The sequence below is a fragment of the Sorghum bicolor genome, chromosome 2 (assembly GCF_000003195.3).
Source record: "Sorghum bicolor cultivar BTx623 chromosome 2, Sorghum_bicolor_NCBIv3, whole genome shotgun sequence".
NCBI lineage: Eukaryota > Viridiplantae > Streptophyta > Magnoliopsida > Poales > Poaceae > Sorghum > Sorghum bicolor.
This window is the reverse complement of record NC_012871.2, coordinates 52,537,115-52,550,953: the sequence shown is the minus strand read 5'-3', so window position 1 is coordinate 52,550,953 and position 13,839 is coordinate 52,537,115. Positions and strand designations below refer to the sequence as shown.

Below are 13,839 nucleotides of genomic sequence, written 5' to 3'. Positions count from 1 at the left end.
TATCTGTGCGATAAACAGCTTTGACAGCTATAACAGTATGTGTTCACTTTCAGACAAATGGATCGAATTGCTTCTGGTAATGTCTTCATATGTCTAGCTGTTTGCTAAATGGAGTTGAGAACAAATAAATCTATGCGAAACACGAGAGTGGAAAAGGAAAACATGGGTTTAAAGATACTTGTCATATGTTCTAAAACACTAGTTCTATACATAATAATAAGTGGCAAGAGGAGGTATGGTGCTTCATATACAGGTGTTCATCCTGTTTAATCTGAAAGTAGCAAGTTAATTCTTGTTTCCTGACTCATGAACAGAAAGCATCTCCACCGATCAATCAACCACACAGTCATTAGCGATGCATCTCATGCCAAAATTTATGGCCCTTTAGAATACAACAGAATCTTCAAACTGTTGATTGAAACGTTATACGGCTTACTACATCTGTAGTGAAAGTTGAATACCAAGATTGGTGACAGTGGAGCCAAAAGTAAAAGACATAAGAGAGCTTGATCAAGGAGCGGAGGGAAGAGAAACATAGAGGAAAAAGGAAATAGGATGGGAATGAATTGGGATTGGATATAGTGGTAGGGATGTTTTTATGCATAAAGTACTTGTTCAACAGAGGAAACTGACGATGGTCTTGTTGCATGCCATATGGAAAATGCTCCATCATCTACCTATATTTGACAATTTATACAAAACTACTGATCTGCATTTTGCCCTTGAAGAACATTAGTGCTAGAAATGAGGCAAGGGCACAGGAAACCCCTGCTGTGGTATAATAAATATATAGACAGAGGTGAAAAAAAATGTACAGAGGCATAGATAAAAATCACTTGTGACTGTTGGGAAGCTTGTTCTGTTAAGGGAATGTAAATATTTCTGTGAACTGAGTCATCTTGCATGTGTTTCTGGCAGTGAGATGCTTTCATTCGTTGGAAAGGACAATGTTGGCAATTGATCAGTGACATGATTGTCAGTCCATACACCATTCCGGAGACCGGAGAAAAACAGTTGATCCATCTCCCACTTTACAACATGCAACGATCCCTTTGAAGTGGTTAATGTTTTCATGTGGCATGCCGCCTAAAAAGGCCTCTCTGTCAGAGGATACATGGGGTATTTGGGCCATCTAGAATTCTGGATAATGAACATTCCGAATCAGCCTGAGCTTCACCCAAGGCATGCAGATGAAGTTCATTCTGGAATTTGTGCAGATGTGTTTGATGTGAAGAGCTTCGTTTTTAGTTGTAGGTTGATAATTCATAGGCTTCCCTTCATTTTTGGTCTGGAAACTCCCATCTATAATCCAGTTCGCGTATTCATTTGCAGTAAAAAAAAAAATCATAGGAGAAGACTCCCTATGTCTTTGAAATAAGAAGATGCCTGGCTTGGAACGAACCGGGTTGAACAGGAGAGTCCCAGAGCTCATTGCTCTAACCGGTCACACCACGAGAAGCTTGGCTATTCATTTGCAATAACAATCAGCCAGAGTGCACAATATGTAAGTAGGGGGAGCGGGAGGAGAAAACTGAACACCATATGTACCCTGCTTGTCTCGTTGAGAAAGTTAGGAATACCAAAAACCCTTGTTTCCACCTTGTCCACAACCAACAAGGATCGGAGTTCTTTTAATAAAAAAAATGTTCATAGGCTAAGGGAGCGATGTGGTTATTAGACAAATGGTAGGAAAGGATGGAGGTATTTTTGGTTTAATGTACTATTCGAGCTAAGCTAGGACAAGCTAGTAACTAGGTTCTCAAAACTTCTAGCCTTCTAGGAGTATAAAATCGGATGGCATGTCGAGCTGGTGGTGAACTCTGCCTCATGCCCTTGCTGAATGACGACAGTGGGTGAGCTGTTGAACCGAACTTTAGTGAGTTTAGTTTGTTGTGCTTTGATAGCATTCGTTCAAAATATGTTTCCAAATCTTCTTTTCTGCTTGAGTTTTAATCAAATAGTATCAAATACACATTCCAACATGCTGACAATAATACAGTAAAAAGTGGAAACAAGATCTCAGATATTTGAGCACCGCAATTGAAACTTTAATCGAAGTTGCTGAGATACTTTAGTGAAATTTGCATTCATAAATGCTGTACATAATCCTTTCCTATGCTATGCCTAAAGACCAAAAAAAAATTCTGAGACCTTAATAAATGGAAACAGATCCACTGATTCCATTCCATGTGTGCATTTGTGGCCGTGGCAGTGGCAAGTGTCGCGCGCCATTGCTCTCTCCTAGGGATGAAAACTGATCGGATATGGACGGATGTCACTGATATCATATATGTTTTCATAATTTTGGTCGAATTTGGATTCGAATACGGATAATGTCAACTATGTCGGATAAGATATGATTGAATGTCGACATCATAAATATATGATTTAAGTATTCAGATATAGATATGGTATCAGATGTTGAATATTCAGACTCGGATACAGACAGATATGAACCCCTCTAAACGAATTCGGTCTCGAATACGGTCAGAAAATATCCGTACTATTTTCATATCTGAATATTTGGTTTTGGCAAATAGTGCACAATATTTGGTTTTGGCATGGTTGGGGGAACTAAACAGGCCTTTAATAGATCATACTACACACACCACTGATGTTTCAGTACATCATTACTGCTATATATACAAAGATTTAGCCCATTTTACACTACCAGCCTTGCATCAGCAACGTTCTTCCACTTCAACACAACCTGCAGTGAATATTCTACTTTTAGATGTCTTGGGATTTTAAGCAAAACTGATTTACATCATATAAATAAAGCATCTTACTAAGAAATGCATTCTTTTCATGAGCCATAGTACTTGGGAACATAATTTACATCATTTTAATAAGGCATTGTTTTCAAAATAGCAAATGAAATTTGGAGCTAGTAGACTATAAATTTAATTACTATCAGAATTGGCTCTTATTACCGAAAAAAAGAAAGTCAATCAAACACTACAGACATGAATGTGTGCGCAACACACACAAAAAAGTCGATTCCTCCAAAGAAGCACAAAATCAACCATAACATCCCCAACCTATATATTTTCCAAACTGCTTAGAGAGAATAGCAGCGAGATAGTGATTTTCAAATTCCCACCTCTTCCCAGAATAGTTCCTCTAACCAAATCACCATATATAATAATTAAGTTAAACAAGGTCAGCTAGCTCAAACCAGTTGTTTCAGCTTTCAACCAAAAGACTTGACCGAGATGAATGTGGCATTTACTAGCATACCAGATGAATGGTCATCTCATCCAGCCCAACATATGTGTAGTAGACCTTGGCTTTTGCCAGGGCTGTGATGTCACTGCAAGGTGAAATGGATAGGTAAATACATAGAAAAAATCTAAGAAACACAGCCGAAGACAGCGGGCATCTCCAGGACAAAATGGTGTATCTTCTAGAGTAAGTGTGTCAAGCAGCGAGTCATTTTCATCGACAAGCTTACTGAGCATCCAACAGTGATTACAAGCTTAAGAAACTAATTTCCAGTGGAACTCGTGTTGAACTTGAGTTGATAAACAAGAGCTGCCATGGGAAATGCATGCAGGAGCACCAATGACTCGTGCATCTCCAAATTGTAGTTTCCAGTTCCATGAAAACGAGCACAAAACATACCTTGAACCAAACATGTTAATAAGGGCAGAGCTAAGTGGTGCATTAGGTCGCAACATAGCCAATGAAGGACTGTTTGGATCACAAATTTTTGGAACCCAGTAACCCAGAAGATTGGAGCAATTCAGCATAGGCAAACTACTAGTCTCCCAGCCCACTTTCTGTTTTGGTGAAGTGCCTCTTCCTGATGCCTCCCAGCCCAAAAAATAATAGTGAGACACGTCGGTGATCACACAAAACCACTCCAGTCTCCACAAAGATTTTGGAAGTTGTAATAAAGGAAGACCTGTGCAGATGGGCATATGTGTATACACGATGGTAGAATCAAATGGTGAGCATGGTGTATATAAAGAGGCGTAATTGACCTGCACTTGTTAATATAAGATTGGACAACACAGGGTGTAGTTGTGATGGATATATTGTGACAAACAGCAAAATTATGAATGGGCGAAAAGTTTCACTTGGATGAATAGCAGTAAACACTAGTGAGAGATAGTCGTCCCAATATCTTAGGAATGCAATCACATAGATCTTTTTTATTATAAAAAAAATCAGTAGGAGTTCTGCTTATTACATGAAAAAGCTTGATCGCATACACAAATGGTAACTACGGGTGCTTCATTAAGGAGGATCTGGGTGTCCACATGCCCGCTTCATGAGTTCCAACTCCTCCTTGGAATGTTCTTTTGTTCCGCCCTCTCCAGACGTTCCAAGTTGTGTACATGAGATGTATATATATAGAGTACAATTTGCATGCTAGTTTGAGGTAATATTGATGATTTAAAAAAAACATTAATGAAAAAAGTTACAATAAAGGGCGAAGGTTGTGCAAAAGGAAGATTTATTGATTCTATTGATACTTCATACATGCACATCGATCTTATATATACCAGAAGGTAGAGTAATGCTACCGGTCAACTGAGTTAGCTATAGTCTGGATAGATAATATTGCCTCACCATTATTACTATCAATGTAAAAACTACTTGAGCGGGGTTTTTTTTTGGTTGTATTTGCTTGTGCACATGATTCCTTCTCTTCTCATGTAACAGATTAGTATGTGTAGCGGCCATGATGCTTGCCGCCTAGGATAAAAACATTATGCTTCATGGTCATCTGAGATATTGCAAATAATACAATATATGCTAAGTCAGCTGTTAAAATTTGTACTGACCAATTGTTAGTCGTTAATATCCCACTTTAGTTACCGTAATATCTCACGCTAATTTACAGTTGTTGTATAGTGTTAGTCCATGTCCTTTTACAATGTTGCATAAAGAACACTAATAGCCTCTATTTGGTATATATTAATACCCACTTATTAGCAATGGGGTTATATATGTAATGAATTAGGTTAGACTCGAATATTCTGTGAACCTCTACACACTCTGTTCGTTTCTTCCTAGCTACTGCACTATTACTTTTATTTATTTATTTTTCTTTAATCCTCAGTTGGAAAGTCTTCTTGAATAGTAGCCATTTGACACCCCAGGGGGTGTAGATTATGGAGGTTTCCTTTTGGCTCTTAGGACAGTTTCATGCTAACACGCTGCTGGTTTGCGATCAGCTAGCGCATCATATCACCATGTGAGAGGCTTTGCTGGTTATTTTGGTAAAGTGCCTCTTCCTGATGCCTCCCAGCCCAAAATAATAGTGAGACACGTTGGTGACCACAACCTCTTCAGTCTCCAGTTCGATATTGAAAGTTGTAGTGAAGAATCCCTCTTTTATATATATATATATATATATATATATATATATATATATATATATATATAGGACGCGTATATATATAAAGGAATTTCCATATATATATATATATATATATATATATATATATATATATATATGGAAATTCCTTTATAGGGTTCAGGATGGTGGGAGGGATGATGGACCGGCACTTGTTAATTAATAAGATAGGTGGACAGGGTAGTTGTGATGAATAAAAAAAACTATATATGAACGGCTGAAAAGTTTCACATGGATGAATAGCAGTAAACACTGGTGAGAGATAGTCTGCACATGTAGGAATGCACGTAGAGATGAAAACGGATTGGATCGAGCGGATAATAGCTTTTCCATATCCTAATCTTTATTCTTGATCGGATTCGGAGCGGATCGGATATCACGCGGATTCAGATACGAATACGGATTTTTTAGGATGTCGAAAATGGTACGGATTAGGACCGGCATTGGAGCGAAAGCGGACTTTTTAAAGTCGGATAATATGTGCTTACGTATTGTTTTTTGTGATGAGACACAATTCATTAACTAAAGACATAAAACGGTTGTGCGACACAAAATAATCACCATCAATTTAATACAAGTTAGCCGTTTGAATTTAAGAGTAGAAAAAATATGTGAAATAAGTAAATATTTTTAATTAGGCAAAACTTTGTCTTCACTCTTTGCTTTGTAATAGTTCTTCACTTTGGTAGAATTATTTCATTAGACAAGCTTTGCTGTGGGCTATAATATAATAATGCTTGTATCATGGGCTATGCTGACTTATATTCTTTTCACTTGTGCTTCTTAAAATATTCGGATATCCTATTATAAGCGTCGGATAATCCGTGTTCAATTATCGGATAATCGATCCATATCCGTCAGTTTCATCAATCTCATATCCTACACCGCATCCGCCTATAATCGGATTCAGATCATCCATATCCACATGGATATTAAAAACATTTATCCATATCCTTAAAATTCGGATTCAGAGCGGATCGGAGCGGAGGATTATCCATACCACTTTCAACCCTAAATGCAGGCACACATGTCTTTTTATTTGAAATTTTATCTCCTTCTCTTATATCTCCTATACTACATATACAATATACAATATATAATTTATAACTAAAAAGATCAAAGTGTGGACATTTTTTTTTTTTTGAAAAAGTTTGGTTGGTCCGTCTGCGTCCACCTGCGAACGACGCTGCTCGCAAAATTAGGAACGTTCTGAATCTCCGCCAGCTGCCTTTTCCACCTGCAGCATCTCTTTCCTTCCCCGCATTCGCATTTCCTGTCTCCGCAGAATCGAGCCCAACCTTCTTCGGTGGCAGAGCGCCGGCGCTAGGATGTCATCCGCTACCTCAGGCGACTCCTTGGCTCCTTCCTTGGCTGCGAGGTGCTCCCTCGCCCGTTGTGCCCTTGGTCGAGCAAAGATCCCAATGCCCCTAGCTCCCCCGCTCAAAGATCTCGCCTCCGCAGCTCACCCCACGGCCTTCGGCGTACCAGCAGAGGCAACGCTGCATCCCAGCGGTGGTTGCCCAGCTCCGCAGCTCGCCGCGCCCCAACTCCGCCCCGTCGTTGCCCATTGCTCTTGCAGCACCGCCCCACCATGATTCCAGGTGTGAGGCAGGCATGAAGGATCCGCACGCGCGACATGATCGAGATCTGCTGGTCACCATGCAAAACCCTAGGCCGAGGTGAGCACCTCCCTCCCTCTCCTCTTCTCCCTGTCCATGTCCCTCTCCCTCACTGTTTCTCCCTATCTCAGATCTGTGGTGTCCTCCATGAAGCAGCAGATGGTGGAGGAGCTGCTCCTGTGGGTGGAGGAGCTGCTCCTATGGGTGGAGGAGCTAGAGCAGGTGAATGCATGACTGCTCGGCGAGAAGGAGGCCGCGAAGAAATTGAGTAATTTTGCATTTTAGCCAACTTGTCCCTATTGTTCATCTCCCTCCCACTCTCCCCTGCTCCCATCCATCTTCCTTCCCTGCTTCCCCAGCTGCTCCAGGAATAATCTCATCATCAATTGATTGGGTTCCTCGAGTCTGCAATAATTCTCTACAACTCTCTGTTCACTTCCCATGAGTATTGTGCTGACAAAAATGCCATGACCATTGGGCTGATCGAGTGAGGATAAGGCCAACAGGATTTATATCAGATTTGAGAGCTGAATCTTAAAGTTGATTTTGATGTGAATGGTATGCCCAAATAGAAGAACATGATTATTGAATTTTTGAGAAGCTCCCATCCTTTGAATATCTGTTGTCTGAAAGTCTGCAATTTTGGTATAGTTGGTAAATAAATTATCAAATATACTATTTTACCCAGTCCACTTAGACTGTAATATTTTTATTAGTTTATATCTCTAATTGTATGATTTCGCCATTCCCCTATCTTCGATTGGTGTCGGCACTTCATATGGGCATTGACTTAAAAGATAAGGCTTTAAATTCTTTTTTCCAGCAAAAAATAATTTGTAGCCTATGTGTTTTTTCCAATGGTCAGGATGAAGACTTCTACTTGGAAGATCCTTGTGAAATGATATATGCTTCTTTTTTCGTCAAGAAAGATTTGGAAGTCGAGAAAAAAGTCTCTGTTGTGGATTAGCCAAATAGAACATGTAGATTTTGATAAACAGAGTATATTCTTAAGTCAGTTTGTTGCAGCTGTCCCACCTCAGATATGGTTATTATGTTACATCTCATTTTTTTATTACCAGATTGATAATCATTCCCTTTCATATATTGATTCAAATGTGGTGATTTCAGTTTGCAACATTAAGTTTGTGTGACACTCAAATTCTTTCATGCAGATGGCATCTTCAGAACACACTGGGTGTCGCATCCCATTCAAAGATATATCCAACACCAACAATGAAAGTGGACCAATGACATCCAATTTGCAGCCAGATGACAGTAGTAGCAAGCTTAAGTGTGTGCTTGCCATTTCAGCCTCTCTTTCATTCTCCAACATACTAACAGTAGTAGTAAGCTTAAGCAGTTTTTCTATGCTATAATAAAATTAATCTGAGGTTAGAGAATGAATCTGAAAATGCTGCATGTTCTGACCAAGTGTAGTTAGTCTGTTGCTTCTTGCTTGTCCCCAAGCCACCTGATAAGTCACAAACATTATCCTTTAATGTTTGCCTATTTCATTGTGATATACAGTCTGTCAAATGTGCCACACAATCTTTTGCTTATTTGTATTTTTGGAGGTGCTGATGTGTCTGATAGTGTGTCACGTCTCTCACACCATCTTTTGCCTTTTACATTTTTGCAAGTACTTAATCTGGTTGCATTCCAATTATTTTGATACTTTTTTGGATCCCTGATTTTATAATTAATTTGAGTGTTCAACACAACATTGTTTAGAAAGATGCACTTCACCCTGATGCATGTGCTTTCATCTTCTTTATTCGTTTTTTATTACGAGATAACAGAGAAGGGGAACACTACATGCTCGTGAACGGAGTCGGTACCAATGCTGGCTTGGTAATTTTCAAACCCTACAGTACACCCATGTTTTGCAATACTGCATACATCTATCCTCTCCTGAACGCAGAATAATTTTCAATTATTCCATATAGTTTTGCAGTATCTTTGACTAAGAATTTGAATCAAAGAATATATACAGATATTCATGATATAAGATTTATGTTTTTAGCACTGCTGTCAGTGACAAGGTTTCATTGATTAGTTGTGTTCCTTATAAATTTGTTAGAGTATAGATATATATGTACAGAGAGTATTGTCCTTATACTAACGGCTGCTCTCCTGCTGTATTTTCTAGAGAATATAGAAGATTGAACCAATTCAGAAGCTAACTCTTGATTATTCTTCACAAAAATTCATATTGTCCGATAACTATCTGTTTTAGGTATGCATGCATGAGCTGCAAAGCTGTTTGTGCATTCTATTCATACTGCAGAAGCCCTGATAGTCTTTGTTATTTTGCTTCTTTCCATTTGCATGTTGTTGAATGCAAGTACATCGATCAGTTAAGATAAAGGCCTCTGAAGTTTCTGTTTAATCATGAACTATGCTCTTTCTCTTGCTCAGCTATGTGGGGGCCTGCCGTCCTTCTCCGCAGCTGATGTCGCACCGGAGATAGAGCCGACATGACCGATGTGGACCTACGAACACCTGACATGACCGATGTGGACCTATGAACACCTACTGATCAAGCATTGTAGTCCGTCGTGAAGCCCCCGTTGCCCATTCCAGGTGCTGCTAATTGGCCTACTACTCATGAACCAACAATTCAAGTTTGTTTTCCATCCCACCTACTATTTATGGTCCGATAATTGGATTCATTAGAAGAGAGGATCTTTTACATCCAAAAAATTCCCCCCTCCAACTAAACAAGGCCTCCCTTATTAAATTTTACATTTCAAGCTATCCCTCTATATAATTCATGATTATATATTCCTAGATGTAGGACGGGTTCTACTACATGGAATCCACTGTGGATAGCTGCATCGATCGACTAAGTCCACTAGGCGTACTCATTTGCTTCTTCTACATGGGATCTTTTACTTGAGCCTGCGGTTTGAACTACAGAGTCTTCTGTTCGCTCGAAGATCAAGCCTCATATTGGATTGGATACAGTACTAACCGTAGAAGCATATGCCAGCAGCCAATGATGAAACACTTCTACGAGTATGTGATGATGAAGCCATATGCCTCACAAATCAAAGTTGGAGAAGAGATAGGCGAATCAAAAGTTGGAGAAAAGAACAGCAGCATGTAAATTTCTATAACTACTGAAAGAATAAAAATATCCTTTGTAACTATGTCTCATGGAAAGTTACGTTGAAGAGAACTGAGACATGTAAATCTCTATGATTAATAAAGAAAAAAGATATTCCTTTGTAAAAATATATCCAGAGTTATGTACTGGGTACTATATTACATCTACCAAATACTTATTACACACAGCAATGAAAAAATGAAAATCGTGATGTGGGTCTTCAATTATAAGTGCATATTTTGTTATGTCATTCCGGACCGTTGCTTATTTCATGAAATTTGTAAGACGTATGAATTGTTTTCTCAAAAATTTAATTACTTTTCATCAACGAAATATTTTTAATTCTTTTAAAAAACAATTGCGTGCTGCACATGCATATATATATATATATATATATATATATATATAATATGATATTCTTTTGTACTCATCCATCTTGATATATTTTGTCGCACGTGCAGATCTACTATTTTTAAAAAAATTGCTGATGTTCTGTTTGGATCATCATTGATTGATTTATTTGATTGGGTGGCTACAAAAATGAAGTCAAACAAATCTCTCATAACTAAAAAGACTAAAAGATGGACGCCCTTTGGTGCAATAAAGTTTAAAGTTTATTTGTTAAAAGAACGCAAGGCCATCAAGGTTTATCTATGCCTGTAGGTTTCGTCAGTTCCTGCTGCTATATGATGTCAATTTGTATTTTGAAACATACTACAATACAGTACATTATTTCTAATGTCAAGCTTAAGCATTGGGCGTTGGTGGCTACGACACTGTGACACAGCCAGCTAGCAGCATGGTATATAAGGCCGTGTTTAGTTCCGGTATGAAAAAAATTTGGTCATACTGTAGCACTTTCGTTGTTTTGTGGTAAGTATTATCTAACTATGGATTAACTAGACTCAAAAGATTTGCCTCGTAAATTTCAACCAAACTGTGCAATTAATTTTTATTTTTGTTTATATTTAATACTCCATGTATGCATCTAAAGATTCGATGTAACGGAGAATCTTGAAAAATTTTGAGTTTTGAGTGGAAGTAAACAAGGCCTAACCAATTGACGAGGGTTGAGCTCCACAGGGACCCAGAATATGCAGACCTGAGGCCACCAAAAGCTGTTCTCCATAGCTGTGCCCATCTTTGTCAAGCTCCTCATCCCCCACAGCGAGAATGTTCATAAATGGGCATGAGATTATTGTAATTTTTATTTAGTATTTTTCTCATACTCAGAACCAGTTTGCATTGTTAGTACATAGGAAATCTGGAGAGCCCACTTTGTTTGAGATGGACTCACTTGAAAATTATTTCATTGACAGCGGTCTCCCATACTCTATGATTGAAAATATTGCTGCTGGGCTAGAGTTTCCACAAGCGGAAGTAGTTGATGAATGGAGGAGAAATTTTGCACTGGGCAGGAGTCTAATGAACCCCAAGCACCTACATGTACTCGGTACGCAGATGTTTGCCATGGAGGCTTCTAAAGGAAGAGTTGATTGGATTTCTGTTCGAATTTGAAACCATCTCTACTTCCATGGCGATGGCCTTATCTTAGTCAAGATGAGCGAATTACAACAGCTATGCCACATGGATGCTCTAGACAAATCGCTCATTAGCTGCTTTTATTTGTAAGTATTTCTTTGTTTTTATTAAACTCTTCAGCATGTCTATATAGTAGTAATCCTTACACACGTACTTGTCGATGGACTCACTATATGCACGCTCCAAATGACTGAGCACAGATCCAAAAAGGACAATACTCTTGGATTTGTTGATCCTTACATCATTTCAAGGAGCCAAACCCTTCGGCTACTTGGATCAATGACATGTGTATGAATCTTATGAGGTTCTTCGTGAACCAAAAAGACAAAAAAAAATACTCTTCCCCTACAACTTCAAGTGAGTTATATATATATATATAGTTAACATGCAAGTGTACACCTTTAATTTTACTTAACCCTAATCTATGACTCATGTCTCTATGAACAACTTTCACTGGATACTCATAGTCATCAATCTTGCTGAAAGTAAGTTGGTAATCTATGACTCAATGAAGAAACCGCAATAAGATTATCAAGATATGATAGACATCATTCAAAGGTAATTTCGATTTATTGCATGCGTAAAGTAGACTAAGCTTGTATACATGTATACTTAATGATCCAACTCTCTTGTTTCATATATATCATTGGTTTAGAGTTTGGGAAAGATTCATTGTTCGGGAACATCTAACTCTATGTAGGGTGCCACTAAAGATAATACAGCTACAAGTAAGTTTATCCTTCGTCAATGTACGTGGTATATCTTATATCTTGTCTGTTTTATGAGATGAATCTTTACATCCTACAGTGGATCTTGAGACAAGAACCAGGGATCAACTTATGTGGATACTAGTTTGCGAGTATATTATGGCAGAAACAAATAGAATTCCTAAAGAATACCTGAGAGTATGTAACACATGTCTCTTTTTATTTTCTCTCGAATTACTATTGATAATCTTGATATAACTAATACCTTCTTTTAATTCAAATTGAAGACTGAATGGCTGAAGTAAAAACTCATGCAACATGAACAACTCCAAGCAATACAAGAGGCAATAGCAGGATTTCTTCAGGAACAAGTCATAAATCCAAGCGGCGAGTTCCACTATAATCCTAACGAGACGATGATTCCAAACAATGATGATCATTTGTAGACCCTGTAGATCTTTGGATAATGAAGTACAACTTGTAATAGGTTTAGAGTATTAACTTTAGAGTACAACTTGTGCAGTAATAGATTTGGAGAACAACTTCTATATATTTATGTGCATATATTTATATATATATATATGTAGTTATATAATTCAATTATATATGCATAAAATAAGCTTATTGTCATATATATAGAGGATAATTCCTTTTTACTCCCAGTAGTAGTTACTCCCATGTGTATATCTCTAGATTTAGGGCGTATATGGCCCGATGAAGTGTATGTAGACGAAGTATATGATCATACTAAACCATCTAAGATAGTATATATGTTAAGTATGCATGCATACATAGAGTATGTGGTTATACTTATTATATATAGTAGTAGAATTTTAGTAATATATTAAAAAATATTAATTTTTTTTTGAAATTTTTTCGCATGGTAAGATCTAGAGTATCTTAATATAAGTATATGAACATACTCAAACTGATAAACAAGTATGAATACATACATAATGTGGTTTATTGAAGATGGGAGTAATTACTCCTGGGAGTACGGAAAATGCATCATATATATATATATATATATATATATATATATATATATATATATATATATATAGCAGCGCTATTCTACACCCTAGGTGTAGAATATTATTCTACACCGCAAGCCAAAATTGAGCAGAAAAAATACTGAGCAGTACTGAACATCGTTCAGTATCATCCAACACTACACTTAGGACCACGAAATACTGAACAAATACTGAAACACGGATACTGACCATACTGAACGATACCGCTCAAAGTGGCTCAAAACCGCCCTGTCCTCTCTCCGAGTGCCAAAAGTGACCGGTTTTGATAGTTGAGGGTGAGAAACAGACGGTTTTGTAGTTGAGGGTTAAAATTAAACTCGGCCAATAGTTGAGGGGCTAAAAGTGGACTTAATCCCGTAGAATAATGTAGCAAGTGGTAGTAACCAAAATATCTCGAGCATTTATTTTACAGGGAAAAGCAGGAATGGGATAATGTTTTTGGCTATTCTCTCCTGGATAG

The 13,839-nt window shown here is 37.9% G+C and overlaps 1 protein-coding gene and 1 long non-coding RNA gene across 12 annotated transcripts; both read left to right on the top strand.

Moving 5' to 3' along the window:
* LOC110432960 lies at window positions 6,557–10,320 on the top strand. 10 transcript variants are annotated; one of them, XM_021454306.1, is made up of 7 exons: window positions 6,557–7,047; window positions 7,119–7,209; window positions 8,160–8,278; window positions 8,787–8,838; window positions 9,137–9,223; window positions 9,406–9,570; window positions 9,779–10,320. In XM_021454306.1, exons 1-5 carry the CDS (start codon window positions 6,983–6,985, stop codon window positions 9,143–9,145), a joined length of 336 nt encoding a protein of 111 aa, XP_021309981.1. In that variant the 5' UTR covers window positions 6,557–6,982; the 3' UTR covers window positions 9,146–9,223; window positions 9,406–9,570; window positions 9,779–10,320. The 10 variants fall into 10 exon arrangements, 5 of the variants coding, with proteins under 5 accessions (XP_021309981.1, XP_021309979.1, XP_021309978.1 ...); XM_021454304.1 differs by lacking the exon at window positions 9,137–9,223 and having other exon boundaries at window positions 6,565–7,047; window positions 9,785–10,320; XM_021454303.1 differs by lacking the exon at window positions 9,137–9,223 and having other exon boundaries at window positions 6,565–7,047; window positions 9,406–9,611.
* Window positions 10,550–12,895, top strand: LOC110433117. Of its 2 annotated transcripts, XR_002450517.1 has the most exons (6): window positions 10,550–11,724; window positions 11,839–11,995; window positions 12,106–12,196; window positions 12,294–12,366; window positions 12,446–12,543; window positions 12,633–12,895. It is a non-coding gene; the product is annotated as an uncharacterized LOC110433117 (long non-coding RNA). The 2 variants fall into 2 exon arrangements; XR_002450516.1 differs by having other exon boundaries at window positions 11,839–12,196.